The sequence below is a fragment of the Brachypodium distachyon genome, chromosome 1 (genome assembly GCF_000005505.3).
Source record: "Brachypodium distachyon strain Bd21 chromosome 1, Brachypodium_distachyon_v3.0, whole genome shotgun sequence".
NCBI lineage: Eukaryota > Viridiplantae > Streptophyta > Magnoliopsida > Poales > Poaceae > Brachypodium > Brachypodium distachyon.
In genome coordinates this window covers 16,229,916-16,244,783 of record NC_016131.3, presented here as the reverse complement: position 1 = coordinate 16,244,783, position 14,868 = coordinate 16,229,916, and the positions used below count along the sequence as shown (strand labels likewise).

General features: G+C 49.6%; 2 protein-coding genes and 1 non-coding gene across 4 annotated transcripts; 1 reads left to right on the top strand and 2 right to left on the bottom strand.

Annotated features, from left to right (window-relative positions):
- Positions 1 to 336: 336 nt before the first annotated feature.
- Positions 337 to 2,707, bottom strand: LOC100828059. Of its 2 annotated transcripts, none has more exons than XM_010236769.3 (5): positions 2,153 to 2,707; positions 1,721 to 2,041; positions 918 to 994; positions 753 to 802; positions 337 to 676 (listed from the first exon to the last, which is right to left on the bottom strand). In XM_010236769.3, exons 1-4 carry the CDS (start codon positions 2,582 to 2,584, stop codon positions 799 to 801), a joined length of 834 nt encoding a protein of 277 aa, XP_010235071.3. In that variant the 5' UTR covers positions 2,585 to 2,707; the 3' UTR covers positions 337 to 676; positions 753 to 798. The 2 variants fall into 2 exon arrangements, with proteins under 2 accessions (XP_010235071.3, XP_003562614.3); XM_003562566.4 differs by having other exon boundaries at positions 337 to 659; positions 2,153 to 2,700.
- A 176-nt stretch (positions 2,708 to 2,883) lies between these two features.
- Positions 2,884 to 4,988, bottom strand: LOC100827747 (uncharacterized protein C24B11.05). Its single transcript, XM_003562565.4, has 7 exons — positions 4,827 to 4,988; positions 4,359 to 4,445; positions 4,188 to 4,253; positions 4,001 to 4,098; positions 3,753 to 3,878; positions 3,287 to 3,565; positions 2,884 to 3,180 (listed from the first exon to the last, which is right to left on the bottom strand). The coding sequence occupies exons 2-7, from the start codon at positions 4,402 to 4,404 to the stop codon at positions 3,031 to 3,033; spliced, it is 765 nt and encodes a 254-aa protein (XP_003562613.1). The 5' UTR covers positions 4,405 to 4,445; positions 4,827 to 4,988; the 3' UTR covers positions 2,884 to 3,030.
- A 1,038-nt stretch (positions 4,989 to 6,026) lies between these two features.
- Positions 6,027 to 6,098, top strand: TRNAH-GUG. Its single transcript has one exon. It is a non-coding gene; the product is annotated as a tRNA-His (tRNA).
- The last annotated feature ends 8,770 nt before the right edge of the window (positions 6,099 to 14,868 follow it).

Below are 14,868 nucleotides of genomic sequence, written 5' to 3'. Positions count from 1 at the left end.
GCATAACTCTACTACACGAGAACTAAAAGCCAGGCAAAGGATCCGGTCCCAAACCCCCTGTGATGGATAAAGCGGTATTAACTGGCTCAAAAAGCAGGCTGCATCATTGCATCAGATCGTGTCCCGGAACAGTCCGGAACAGTGTCATCTCATCTTCACCAGATGATGAGGACATTATTAGTTATCATCAAGCAGTAGGAACATCATCTTCCCCGAATGATCGGAGCTCGATAACAAGTGACAGTACCTTAGTTCAATAGAAACCAGAATGACGAAGTACCGGTAAGCATAACCAAGTACCGGTAACCTGAATAGTATTCATAGCCTGCATTGCACTGAACACTGCCAATGATAACTTTGTTACCAGATGATCAAAAAGTTCTTCAGCGCAGAAATACGACAATTCAGATACGTGCTAGTATGCTCATTCCAAACTTGGCAATCATGATGTCTGAAAACATAAGAACCTATCCTTAATAGTATGCTAGTGCAGCAAACAAAGGCAAAATTACAAGAGCTCGGTGAATAATATTTGTCAGCGCCATTCGTCTGAAATTACACCGTTCTCGTTACAATGCCTTGGACTGTTTGCTCATCATTGTGCTACCTAACTTCAATGTTGAACAGCAAGAATATGAACGCAAAGAAGACAGAGATATCTGCAACAGGCCATTCACTGAAAAAACTTAGTGTAGCACAATAAGATGACCGTAATTTTTGTATAACATACAGTACGAGTTTCGAATGGTAACCTTAGGAATTGAGCTGTACAGTACGAAATGGAGATTACCCAACACCTTATCTGTTAGGAAATAATAATTTATAAATGAGGAACATTTGGCTTAATATTAGTCAGATTGGAAATTATATGATTGAATAGCTGTACAGTACACCAAGAATCAGTTTGCAAAACTTACACAAGGCGTACTGAGGAGGATCCTGTAACGGCTTTCCAAACCTTCTGTGTTCCTCCTCCCATAACAGCTTTCCAAACCTGAAAAAAAAAACAGGTTAGCAGATTGCACATGGAATTTTAATGCAGTAGAAAAGTAGTGCCACAATTAAAGGAGTCAATGGCTTCAAGTGCATGAACTGTCACCATGTTAGTTGTAAACTCGGAACGATGTTTATGTAAGTCGGGGCAAGCAAACATCATTCCACCTCAGTTAAAGAAAATGGGAGTTCATGTTCAAATAGGGTTAAACTGTTGAAGTCTGGCAAGCTGCCCTGAAATTGTCGCTTACAATCCTTCCATCTGTTAAATGTTTTATATGTTTACTCCCCCACCTTACAATCACCCAGAAAACTACTACTCCCTCCGACCGGTATTACTTGTCTCAAATTTGCCTAAATACGGATGTATCTATGTGTAAAAAGCGTCTAGATACATGTAATATTTCGACAAGTAATTCCGGCCGGAGAGAGTATAACAAAATAGCTTCACACCCCAACCTCAATCTACTGGTGGCCTTTGCTTTGACCACAATAAAGTTTCTTGATCCACAGAGACTTGCTGAGGTAGCCTGGCATTTCCACTCCATTTCTCATCCAAAATTTTAACATAAATCCTAGTCTAAAGTTTTAGCAATTGTTTCTTACCTCAACAAGTTCATCAATATCGACAATGACGAATTAAAACTGTTAGTACTAAAAACATGCACGATGGCAACGGTCCATCTTTTTTTTTCTGGAATCACAATGTGAGTTAGAGCAACCTCACCATTCGAACCTGCTCATCAGGCAGCCGAGGAACTCCATCCTTGCTCCAAGCATCCTGCAAGCCCTCCACATCAATCTGGATCTGGTTTGCAAGGATAACAAAATCCTCCTCCAAATCCATCTCTTCTTCCTCCTCGGGCTGATCCGCCACGATAATAAAATCCTCCTCGAAACCCTCATCCTCCTCCGGGTCCGCTGGTGGCAGCACGTCGCCCTCCTCGAGCAGCGCGGCGACATCCGCGTCGATGATGGCCTCCTCGACCCGAGTCACCGCGACGACCTCATCGGGACCAACCCCAACATCAGGGCGCGCATCGTAAGCCTGCACAGTATAAGCGCACCAGGAAGGATTAGACACCTGGACGAACGGATGAAGCGATGCGGCGGCAGGCAGGGTTGGGTTGGGTTCGGATTGATGTGAATGGCGACGCACTTTGACGTCCAGCGGGGGACCGAATCGCGCGGGGCGGGGACAGCGGCGGGCGGGGAGGAAGGCCGCGGAGGAGCCGCCGCCTCCGGAGGAGGAGAACGACGGGCGGATCTCGCGGATGTGGGACAGGTAGTTGTAGCCGTCGTCGGGGAGGCCGAGCTCCACGATCTCGCGGCGGACGTGCTCGGGGAGTTCGCCTCCTGCGGGGGACGAGGGGCTCCTGTCGTCGTCTTCGTCGTGGAGTCCGGCGGCGGCGGCGGCGGCGGAAGAGGAGTCATCGTTGTCGACGTCGTCGTCGTCAGCGAAGCCGGGGATGTAGTAGGGGTTGTCGTCGACGCGGACGAAGACGCGGTCGGAGGCGTCGGCGGCGCCGGGGCGCGGGCAGAGGCGGAATGTGGCGAAGTTCCGCGGCTTGCGGTTGCGGCCTCGTCCCATGGCGGCAGGGGCAGGGGCAGGGGCAGGGGCAAAAGACGACGGCGGCGGACGGTGGAGGCGGCTGTGGTTTCCGATCTGTGTTTTTTTTTTCTCGAGAGATTTTTTTAGGGCCTTTAGAGGAGAGAGCGCTATGTGGTGGTGCCGTGGTGGGATCGTGTGGTGCATGGAGAGTTGGAGACCCCGATAAATGGGCCTAATCTAAGTTTAGCTGGGCCGCTTTCAAGCCCACGAATTCGTTGAGATCAAATGATTTTTTTTAGACGAGATCAAATGTTTGTTGTTACGATTTGGATTATTGGTTATTGTTAAGGTACGTTTCATTCATTCACAATATCGTTGCCCTACGTAGTAAGTACAACACATAATCACATCGATAATTCATGACATCGAGGGTTCACGACTAGCAGTAGCAGATGAACGGCGGAAGAGCCATGGCCGTGCGGCTCTCAGGCGAGCACGGGGGTCTCCATGGCGGCGGAGCGAAGTTCGGCTTGTTGCTCCGCCGTGGGCTCCCAGAGGTCCGGCAGTGCCTCCCTGATGTTGTGGATGCTCTCCAGCGCCACGTCCGCGCCCGCCACCAACGCCGAGCTTCCCACCTGCATTGCATATTTGCATCAATCATCGCCCTGTTAGATCAAACTATCAATTACAAGATTGCTGGACTAATCTTAGCTATAATGCAGTGGGAAGCTTGATCATTACGATGACGGTGTGGAACCCGGCGGCTTTTCCCGACGCGATGTTGCGCGCGCTGTCGTCGAAGAACACCGTCTTCTTGGGGTCCAGTTTGGCGATTTCCACGACGGCCTCCATGGACTCCAGCGACGGCTTGCACAGCACCCTGGCCGCCTCGTCACAGGCTGCTGGGCCAGCAGCAGACGGGTTCAGGGTCTCGAAGCAGATGATCCCCTCGAAGCACCCCTCCAGCCCCATCTTCTCCAGGACTCTGGCCGCGTGTGCTCTGTCAGAGTTGGTGAATATCTGCAGCCCAGCAACACAGGTTTTTCTTTTTCTTTTTAATCACTGCTGAGCAATTCTCCATCCAGTATTCCGGTGCAGTGCAGGTAATAATCGACTGTGCTATCTCTGACCCGGACTTTTGTTGGTTGATGCAGTAAGAAATGCCAGGCAGAATTCAGAATTGGATGCAAGGAAGGATAGAGCTTACTAGTTTCCTCTGTGGTAATGAAAGCAGTAGGTTCCTCAGGACGGGATCAGGCTTCAGCTTCTCATATGGTAAAGTGCCATGGACGCAAGCGTGGAATTCATCGTAGTCGAAACCGTAGCCTAAAAGCTGGTACAGAAACACGACAATGGAAAAGAAAATTCAGATACATATGTAGGGCAAAAGAAATGGAGTTGCCAGAAGCAGCTGTGGTGGCAATGTAAGAGTAGTGCTGGGGGCTACAACTGTACCTTCAGACCGGCCATGGTAGTTCCATATTCCTTGTACAAGTCCAGGCACATCTTCGGAACCAGGCTCTCTTCGATCCCAAGCTTGTTCACCATGTAGTCTGCAGTTTGGCAAATGCCAACAAGTATGAGAACAAAAAAGATTTTGCAGCATGAAATCTGAAGACAGGCGTAAAATTTAGTTAATAACCTTGTATGTTCTTGCGGCAGGCTAGGTTGATTCCTAAGCTCAATGGGTAGAGAGTGTCATCCATATCTGAGTTCAGCATAGGGAGAAGTAGTTAAGCAACAAAACAGAAGAAAAAAAAGTACAACCAGGAGTTCAGTTGAAACTTCCAACCAGGAGTAGTCAATTACTAACCAAATAGCAGACAATCAAACTTGGCTTCAGAATTGTAGGATTCCATCCCCACGGGTTGTCAGGTTCGTTAGCTACTTGTCTGAAACTCTGCAAACGGCAAAGGAGATAGAACCCGTTAGCACGGGAGCGCTTAAATTTGGAGAACCGAGAACCTGTTTACATTTTTTTTCCTTAAGCTAAATAGAATAGTACAGATTTTTCTCTCTTTGTTTGTTCTTAGCACATTCTCGAGACCATTCGATTAGCTTCAAAGGGCGGCATGACCAAACAACATGGTTCTGCGACGGCTAAGATCAGCAGCTCGAGACTAGGAGTGATGCCAGAATACACAGTGCCCAGATAATCCGACACTAGCATGACCAGCGATGACAAAGATTTGAGAACAGAGAGATATGCCCACAATTTGAGAATAGAAACTGACGGGAAAGAGAACACCACACTGAGAACAAAAAGAAATGGCAGGGCTACCTGGATGTTGAGAAACGAGAACAACAGAAGCACACGATCGATGAGCCCTGATGCCACCACTTGGCCTAGCTAGTCTCTATTTATACAACCCAGAAGCAAAAGCACTTAGCCCTTTCTGGTCTATCCGGTCGTTGGAAGATGACACACACACACATTTGCATAACATAGAGTATATGATAGCTACTAACTGCTCTGCTCGTCACCCTCCATCAGGATAGGAAATGAGGCCCCCAATTATGAAGTGCTCTCCTACGCGAAGGGACGAGACGACCACCGGACAGCGATTGCTCTGCTGATTGAGTGTCGAAATGGACTGGACTGGACGGAGGAGTTGGGCATTGCGAGGCTCTCCCCTACGTTTAAAAGCACACTTTAGCTTAGTTTAACTTGGGTCACTGATAACCATTATCTGAAAATAAACGAGTTTATCTTGCGTGTCACCGACCAAGTATTAGCTAGCAGTACCAATCAGTGCGATGTGTGGCATTTAAAAGAAGGTACTCCCTCCGTCCGGAAATAAGTGATGTTGATTTGTATAAAAATATATTAAAATACACATCACTTATTTAGAGACGGAGGGAGTAGAATCATGTCATGTGCATCATCATCCACTCGTGTCCCGCGTGACACCTGCCGAGCCGAGCGCCGTAAAGAATTCAGTCAGATCGCTTTCTCGTTCCACATTTGTTTATGCGCCGATGACGTGTTGTCGAGAGCTTTGATCAGATCACCGTATTCTGGTTATCTTTTCGTGTCTGATTAGAAACCTTGCTTTGAATGAACATTGGGTTTCGAAAGAGAGCAAATGCTGATCTCTCTGTTGGAGGCTGCGTCGGCTTTCCTTTTTTTATCGGTACGAATGGGCGATGGCAGTGGAGATGAGCTACCTGGCCACAAACCGACGACGGCTTTAGTTAGGCCTGTGGTCTGAATTGATCCCCTGAGACTGAGAGAGACCGCATTTCAAGTTCCAACTAACCAAAGCACAAACTGCCACAAAAAGGAATGCAAAATTGCAAAGCAAGCTCACCAGACAAGCATATGCGTAAGTCTAAGTGTTGATGATCAAATAGGTCGAGAAATACTTTCCTAGATTTGAGATCGCAGGGAGTTTCAAAGGATCCAGATGAACCGAGCAGCTGGTGTTTAGGATTCTCTGTTGAGTAGGACAATATTTAAGTCCGGAAAAGAACAAAAGTTGTGGCTGTAGTTTAGTGGTGAGAATTCCACGTTGTGGCCGTGGAGACCTGGGCTCGAATCCCAGCAGCCACATATATATTTTTTCCATTTATTTTTCTCTTTATTGCTTTGCTAGGTTACGTACGGGCCTGCTTGAATTGTCCCTGCTGCTTAGCCCATCAAACAAAGAGGCCTATACAGTTTCCAAAAAAAAAGAGACAGGCCCATATCCATGCGCAATTATGCCGGCAATAGCACACGGTCCCAGTGGCAGCACGGCGACGCGGTTTTGAGTTGACGCAGCAGCCACGCCCACTGTACCCTTCGTTGCGAAGTGCTGGCAGTGCCTTCGCACACCAACACGTCACGTGTACCTCCGACGTCGAGCGCGATACTCAAAACACGTCGTCGGAAGAGTCTCGTCGGAAGCGCAATACGCAAGAAAGCCGGCGGGATCTTTTGAAACCCGAAACACCACATGCCCGGGAGAGACCCCGTCTGGACGCACGGCGGCAATGGGCTGCCCTAGGTCAGTTCGCCTGCCCTTAGGACTTCGTGGATCGAACCTCTCCGGTTTGAAAAACGACGATGAACGAGAAGTAGAGAATAGGATGGGATAGGTTTGTAGATTGGTTTTTGCGATTGTGTGTGTTGTTTCAATCGGCCGTCACCCATCATGTATATAAAGGGTGGTTGGACCTCCTGTGCAAGAAAAGGATTTGGATCCACGTCCAAAACCCTAATTTGAGTCTAATTCGGACGGTTGGACCCGAACTTTCCAAAACTGTTCGGTCCAAAATCTGGTTACACCTTCCGATCCAGTTTTGAGGTAGTAAACGACCACGGATCGCGACGATTTCAAAAGCAAAGTTATTCGTCTCGAAAAAACGAAGAACTTTCATGTTTATGACTTTTCCATCCGAGTAGATCTTAATGACTATTTCTCTCTATTTTTAACTTCGGTTCCCAGCACCGGAACTTCCAACCGAATCTCCACCTCTGGGCTCTCTGTTACTCTTCCAGAAATATGCGAAACTTCCGACTGAACCTCTGGGTGAACCTCCGGGTGCTCTCTGTTACTCTTTAAAAAATATGCGGAACTTCCGACTGATCATCCGGAACTTTCAGTGGAGTTTTATTTGTAAGCTAAAATTGGTTGTGAGCACAGGCCACACGCACTCCTCTCCCCGTTTCAATGGTTTCAATGTACCGACACCCCATGAAAGATCGATCGGCCAGCGCAAGTTGATTCATGCACCTCGTCAGCAATGCTACCGCGCAAGGAATAATACAATGTGTATGCATGCATGTCACGGCAGGTCGGCGGTTCGGGGGCGGCGCAGCAAATTAACTTCTCGGAGTAGTAGTGTCTAACTGTCTACTCACCTTGCGTGGCTCTGTTCTGAAGAGAACTTGCTCCGTTTCTTCATTTCCTTTCTTCCTTACTTGCTCTTGTTAATTGTACTAAACCACGACAAGTAGTATTTAGTAACGAGGAATACTCTTTTCCATTCTCTTGTAAGTACGAGTACAAATCTGCATTTAGGTTCATGTTCTTTCTTCCTGTTTAAGAACATGAACCAGGGCATTGATTAACCAACAGACGGCGGCAGAACACGCACGTGCCTTCGCAGCTTTGGCGACTGCATCCCTGCTGCATGCAGCGAGAGGCCACGCCCACGCGCGCGTCGATCCAACCCCCCCGATCTCGCAAGCAAAGATCCAAATGCTAGAACTACACATTTCCCCGTACGAGTTCTTTGTTTGCTCAGCGAGATTAGTTAAAATAACATCCAGGTCGATCGTCCCGTGCCGTGAACTCGCATAGTCGCATATGTCCGTCCGTCCGGCGACGTGCCGTACCTACTACGGCGTGATGTGCGCACCTGCTATCACGCGTCGTGCTTTGTGCACATCTTGTTCTCTAGTTCAGCACAAGCCCCGCAAAGTGTTAGGCAGCTGTGGGCTGTGGCCTGCAGAGAGTGGGATAACGCGCAACACTCTGCAGTGCAGCACGCCCGATCCGAGTTATCTCGAGTTTGTAAACTAATCTACTACTTGTCGAAATATTATCTATACTTTTTAAAATATAAATATATTCATATTTGACAAAAAAAATTGAAAGGAGAAAATCTTTCTATTGCATTATCACAGGCTGTCTATTACAAGGATTCGCCCGATCGCTGAACATAGCAACCGGTACAGAATTTAGCAGAAAACCTGAGCCCCCATCCCTGCCCATCTGGGCAAGATTATGTGCTAAAACATTTGCCTGTCTAGCCACCTTCTGAACCCTGAAATCGGAAAACATCTCGAGCTTATGCTTTATGTCAATCAACAGGAAGCACAGCGGCGTTCGATCACGGTGCCGCGCCTTCAAACCAGTGACCACTGCCTGGCAATCACGCTCTAAGATAACCTTCAGGTTGGCATCATTGCAAAGTATATCAAGGCTTGACAGACAAGCCATAGCTTCTGCTTCTGCAGCTGACGAGCAAATGGAAGTCTGTCCCCGGGCGGATGAAAGCACTTGGCCAATGTTAGAGTGCATAACCGCGCCCCAGCTTGACGCCCCGGTTTCAGCAATAAAGCCTGCATCAACATTAACCTTGACCCATCCAGTATCAGGCGGTTGCTAGCCCAAAACTTGGACACCCCAGTTGCAGGTAGACGCTGATGGCCGTGATGTTCAGAGACAGTCCCCACATAGCTCCCTGTCTGCTCTTTTGATCCAGAAAATTCCTGGAAGCACTGAGCGATGATTTCATCGCTTCCATGTATATTGTCCATAGCAGTCGCATAGTTGGAGATGAAGTGTGCAGAGGCTTCCACACTCGCCTTCCCGTCGCCGAAGATGGCATTATTTCTTAGGTGCCAGGCACGCCACCACAGTAACATTAGCTGTTGTCTGGTCTTTGGATCGACAGCGTCCAGCAGGATCAGCACCCAATTCATGCCACTGTATCGAAGATCCTTTTCACTTGGAAGCGCCCATTCTGTTCTCATCCTTTCTCTCAGAGCCCTAGCCTTAGTACAGGACATAACCGCATGGTAGCTACTTTCATTCTCCACACCAAAGATTGCACACGTACCCAGAGATTTCTTGATACGCATGCTACGCAGTTCCTGCACTGCAAGCGAATCAGTCGATAGTTTCCAAGTGAAAACTCTCACCTTTGGTGGGACATTTGCCTTCCAGATCAGGTTCCAAAGTGGCCTATCACCGTCAGAATTGAAGGTAGAGCAGCCCACCGCATCATCATCAGTCTCATCTAGGGCAAGCCTGTATGCGCTTCTGACGCTGAAAATGCCACTCTTTTCCGGGAACTAGGCAACGAAATCCTTTTCCGCGTGCCTCGGGAGCTTGATCCTTAAAATCTCATCGGCGTCGTGGGGGAAGAAAATCTCCCTAACCAGATCCTCCTTCCAGGTTTTGGTATCTTGATCAATCAGGTCACAAACTTGCCGGAGTCGAGATCTACCCACCCTCCCAGTGACACGCATCCTGCCTCTTGGTAACCAGTTGTGACGCCAAATATCGACAGAAGTATCGTCCCCAATTCTCCAGATATATCCCTTTTTCAGGAGCTCCAGACCATGCACAATCCCTTGCCACACCGGTGACGACAACTTTATAAACGCAGTGTCAAGCAGGTTCCCATTTGGGTAGTAGCGTGATTTAATTAGTTTTGCACAAAGACTATCGGGGGAGTCTAGCAGACGACATGCTTCTTTTGCAAGCAGTGCCTGATTGAAGCGTGCAAGATCTCTGAAGCCAATTCCCCCCTTCGATTTTGGTTTGATCATCTTCTCCCATGCCAACCAATGAACTTTGCGTCGATCATGTTCCTCCCCCCACCAGAAGCTTCTACTAATCTGTTCCAGATCATTGCACAGAGTTTTTGTAAATTTAAACACACTCATAGTGTAAGTTGGCAGCGCCTGGATCACCGATTTTATGAGCACCTCTTTCCCCCCGCCGACAGATATTTCTCAGACCAATCGTTAAGTCGCTTGCTGGTTTTCTCCTTTATTGATTGGAATTGTTCTCCCTTCATGCGACCCTCCGGAATTGGTAAGCCCAGGTACTTCTCATCAAAGGTAGCGTTAGTAACGGCTAAGATGTTTGTCACAGCCTCCGCATTGTCATCAGAGCACTGTTTCCCAAGCAGCAATGAGCATTTGGACGGGCTAAGAAGTTGGCCCGTGCATTGTTCATACTGATACAACACTCTTTTCACCACCGTCGCCTGCTCAGCATTAGCCTCAAAGAAAACCAGGCTGTCATCTGCAAAGAGTAGATGTGAAATACCTGGGGATCCTCTTGGCAGTTTCCGTTCTCTCAAGGATGCCGCCTGAATTTCTTTTGCAAACAGACAGGAGAGGCCATCGGCCACGAAAAGAAAAAGGAACGGCGATAGTGGATCGCCCTGTCGAAGCCCTCTTGATGGCCGAAATTGTTCAAGAATAGCCCCGTTAACTCTCACAGCATATCTGACCGAAGTGACACACTCCATGATCCAATTCACCCACTTTGTACATAAACCATATTTCAAGAGAGCAGACTCCAGAAACCTCCAGTCAACCTGATCGTAAGCTTTTGTTAAATCCAACTTGTAAGCACAGAATCTACCACTCGCGGAGTTTTGCTGCAAAGCATGAATGCACTCAAAGGCAATTATCGCATTGTCCGTAATCATTCTCCCCGGCACAAAGGCGCTTTGCATCTCTGAAATCACCTCATTTAGGAGCGGTCTGATCCGATTCACCAAGCATTTTGCAACAATTTTGTAAATAATATTGCACAGACTAATGGGGCGGAAGTCCTTTAGACAAGTAGGGTTCTTTACTTTGGGGATAAGAACGATTACCGTGTCATTTACTCCCTCCGGCATCGTCCGTGTCACAAAAAACATTCTAACGGCAGCAACAATATCTTTCTTAACCACAACCCAATTGCGCTGAAAAAACCTGGCTGGAAACCCGTCCGGCCCGGGTGCCTTCAAGGGGCCCATTTGAAAGAAAGCGTCCCCAATCTCGTCGTCTGAGAATTCTTTGCAAAGGGCCTCATTCACAGCAGCATCAAACTTGGGCTGAATACAATCCAGAAGCATATTCGGTGCCACGGAATCATCTCTATTGTACAGCTCACGAAAGAAGTCAGTTGCAGTGGTTTGAATGGCAGTCAGGTCCTCCGTGATGGTACCATCTGCCAGCTGCAGCTTCGAAATGTTATTCTTCTTCACTCTCCAAGTGGCTTTTTGATGGAAGAAAGACGTGTTCCTATCGCCTGCCCTGATCCAATCCACACGTGACCTTTGATGCCATTTAACCTCGTCCTTTTCCAGCAGTTCATCTACCTGCCTAGAAATTTTCTAGTACAATCTTCTTCCCTCAGAATCCCTTCGGTGCGCCAGAGAGGCCATCATCTTCTGTTTTCTCAATGCTCTTTCCAATAGAGCCAATGGTTGACTGGCTCCATTTCTGCAGTGATTTCATCACACCTCCCAGCCCCGTTGCGACCGTGCCCAGATCGCCTCCCAAGCTGTGGCCCTTCCACGCAATCTCAACCTCTTCACCCAATCTATCCTCACGCTCCCAGTACATTTCATATCTTTGAATATTTGGTCGTCTTGTTGGAGCTTCTGTCAGCGAGATTAGCAGTGGGCAATGATCAGACCTGGGGGTGACCACATGTCTTACCTTACACATAGGAAAGATTGTTGACCAATCCAGTGTTGCAACTGCCCTATCCAGCCTGACCCGAATGTTCTTTTCACCCGCCTGCTTATTGTCATAAGTCCATGAAGCTCCCTCGTACCCCATATCATGCAGATCACAATGAGACAAGACTTCCCTGAATTCAGACATTTGTTTCTCCCCCCTTCTAGTCCTTGACAAGTGCTCTTGTTGCCACATTGCTTCATTGAAGTCTCCCACCACCATCCATGGTTCAGACCTAAGTGGTTTGAGCTGCCTCAGCATCTCCCACATGTGGTGCCGAAGGTGCGCACGAGGCTCCCCATACACGAAAGTGCATCTCCATTTTATTCCATTTGGATCACTAATTATTACATCGATAAAACGACTATTAAGCAAAAGCAAATCAACTTGGACATTTTCATCCCAAAACAAAGCAAGCCCCCCTCCTTTACCATTCTCTGCCACCGTGACAACATGCTTCAAACCCAGCCTCCATCTCAGGTTCTCCACAAACTGCTGCCGATTTCTGGTTTCTGACACAAACACTATCTTTGGTTGACGCACTCTGACCAAGCGTTGCAGCTCATGAACCGTCCGGGGTTGGCCAAGGCCCCGGCAGTTCCAACACAGGAGATTCATTTCTCCTGACGGGCGTGCTCCATCGCGCCCGTCAGTTCACCAGCGGCCCCAGGGCTGGTTGCCACCTTTTCTCCGCCTCCTCCCGCGTCCTTCTGCGCACTTGTCACCTCCATCTTCTCGTCAGCTCTTGCATTCTTCAGGCCCTCAGTCTTCCCCGCCTGTGCAGCATGGATGTCCCCTCCACCCCTTTTCTCCAGCAGTGAAATCTGCTTCCTTGACTTGGCCATCTTCGTCTTCCGAAGCTCCTGCTGCAGCCTCCTCCATCCCTTTGTCCGTGTCGCCCCGGCTGTAGTCACCGGCAACACAGACCCAGGGGGTGGCTGCGCAGCGATCTGCGCTGCAGCGGGGGCGTCGCCAATCCGTATTCCATCAGCCGCCGTGCCTCCAAGCGCTGCTGCCACCTGCTTCACCGTCTGCACCACCGGAGCGGAGGGAGTATGTTCCTCCAAAGTGGCCGCCTTCCGGCTGCTGCTACGTGCGGAGGTCGCCTGCTTTGCGAAACCCCGCACGCCCTTGCTGCTTGTCGCCAGATCGAGCCTGCCGCGGGGGGGGGGGGTGAAGTAGAGCTGCTTCTTCGCCTTGAGCTGCTCGCTGGGGTGGTAGTAGCTGCGTCTGTCGAATTTCTTGAACGGGGATGCAATCTGGTCGACACAAAAACAGACCTTTTTCTGTTCTTCCGGGATCAGGCATGACCTCGTCTCATGCCCAACAATGCCACAATAAAAGCAAAAGCACGGCATACGCTCATACTTGACCTCATACCTCAGTGTCTCCTTGCCCGCGCTATCTTGGATGTAGACATAGGGTTCGACGGGCTTGGTGATGTCATGCTCGATCCTGACCCGGAGGAATTCGCCCCACACCTTGCCGCGGTTGTTCGTATGCACCATTCAGACGGGGGCCAACAGCTCGCCGATCTCTCTCCCAGCAGCTTCATTCATCATCGGCACGGGGAGATCATAGATCCTCACCCATACCGGCATTGTGTTGATCTTCATCGTTGTCGCTGACGACATGCCGTCGTAGGCCGCCACGAGCAGGACATCACCAATGTGTGTCCACGGCCCTCCGGCCAGGACGTGCAGGTAGTCGCCCTCGTGCTCGAACTCAATCAGGAAGCACCCATCGCCTAGCTCCATGCACTCCATACGGGCCCGGAGCTGCCATATCTCCCGCATTCGCTGGAACAGGCGGGTGGAGCTGAACGTGCTTGTCGTGACGAACCTTCTCACCACAACCCACTTGCTTGCCATGTTGAGCTGGAGCTTCTCGAAGTCCACCACGAGCACCTTCACCGGGCTCGCCGCCTGCGGGCGTCGTTCCGGCGTCAGGTCCTTAGGGTTGGCCGTGACCACCCCAAACTGCACTTGTGTCTCCTCCACGATGGGGGCCTTTCCATGCGGCCGGGCATACTCGGACGCACCTCCTCCCGCCACACTTCCCTGGCTCTCCCTCGTCTTCTTGCTTGGTTCCGCCATCTCTCTCGGCCACGGGGGATCGGGTGCCTCCCACAGAGGTTCGCTTTGGCGTCTGGTGGTGTTGGCAGGGATGAGAGATGGCGCTGGTGGCACTCCCGCTCCTCCAATACATAGGCCATCGTGGCAGATTCACCGGCGCAGATCCTGTCTCCCTAACGGGAACCAGCATCAGTGCAGCGATATCAGCCCCTAGCATCTTGTTGATTTCCACATCACGCAGATCCGGTTTCGCAACAGCGTCCCCCTGATTTGTTGCGCTAATGGTCGACGGCTGGGCCGCCACCAAATCCGGAGTTACCTCTGGTTTCCCCGGCGAACACAGATCCGTGGCAATCTGTGCAGTTGATACCGTCGCAGGTGCGGCGATCTTGGCCTTCGCCCGATATGCAAAGGATCGGATTTCCTCAATCATCAGACAGCGTACCTCCAAAATTTCCGGCAAGAGGTCATCCCGCATCGGGAAGATTTGCTCCAGATCCTCCCCACGCATGGCGCCAGCTGACGCACCGACGGAAGCTTTCCTTGTCACATAGAAGATCCTTGCCCTGAGCAAGCCCGGCTACAGGCCATGCCCTTCTCCCCGATTCGCCGGCTAAAGTTTTGTTATATTTGGACAAATTTGAGACAAGTAATATAATATGGATCGAGAGAGTATCTTCATTTTGACGATGCATAATTGTTCGTACTGACGCCAATGACGCGTGAGAGCAAGCAATTCTTCATTCGATGGATGCCAAGCTTCACGTCCATGGCAGGCACGTGCTGGTGCCGGTTGGTATAAACGTTGGTCAGGTTTCGTTTTCGCGCCCCTATACGTTCATGTCACGTACGTACGTCGACAGTCCAATCCAAAAATCCAATTCATTCATGCAGCGAGACTAGCTGCATGCCATAGAAGAACGGTCCTGTCCTGCCTTGTCTCTCGTTCCGTTTGACGGCGGGTTAAGACTCAGCTCGGTTTACAATCCTCTGTGAAAAAGAGCACTGTTCTTGTCTGCCTGCTAAAAGAAAATGAGCGGGCCACATCGCTGTGTGGCAAACAA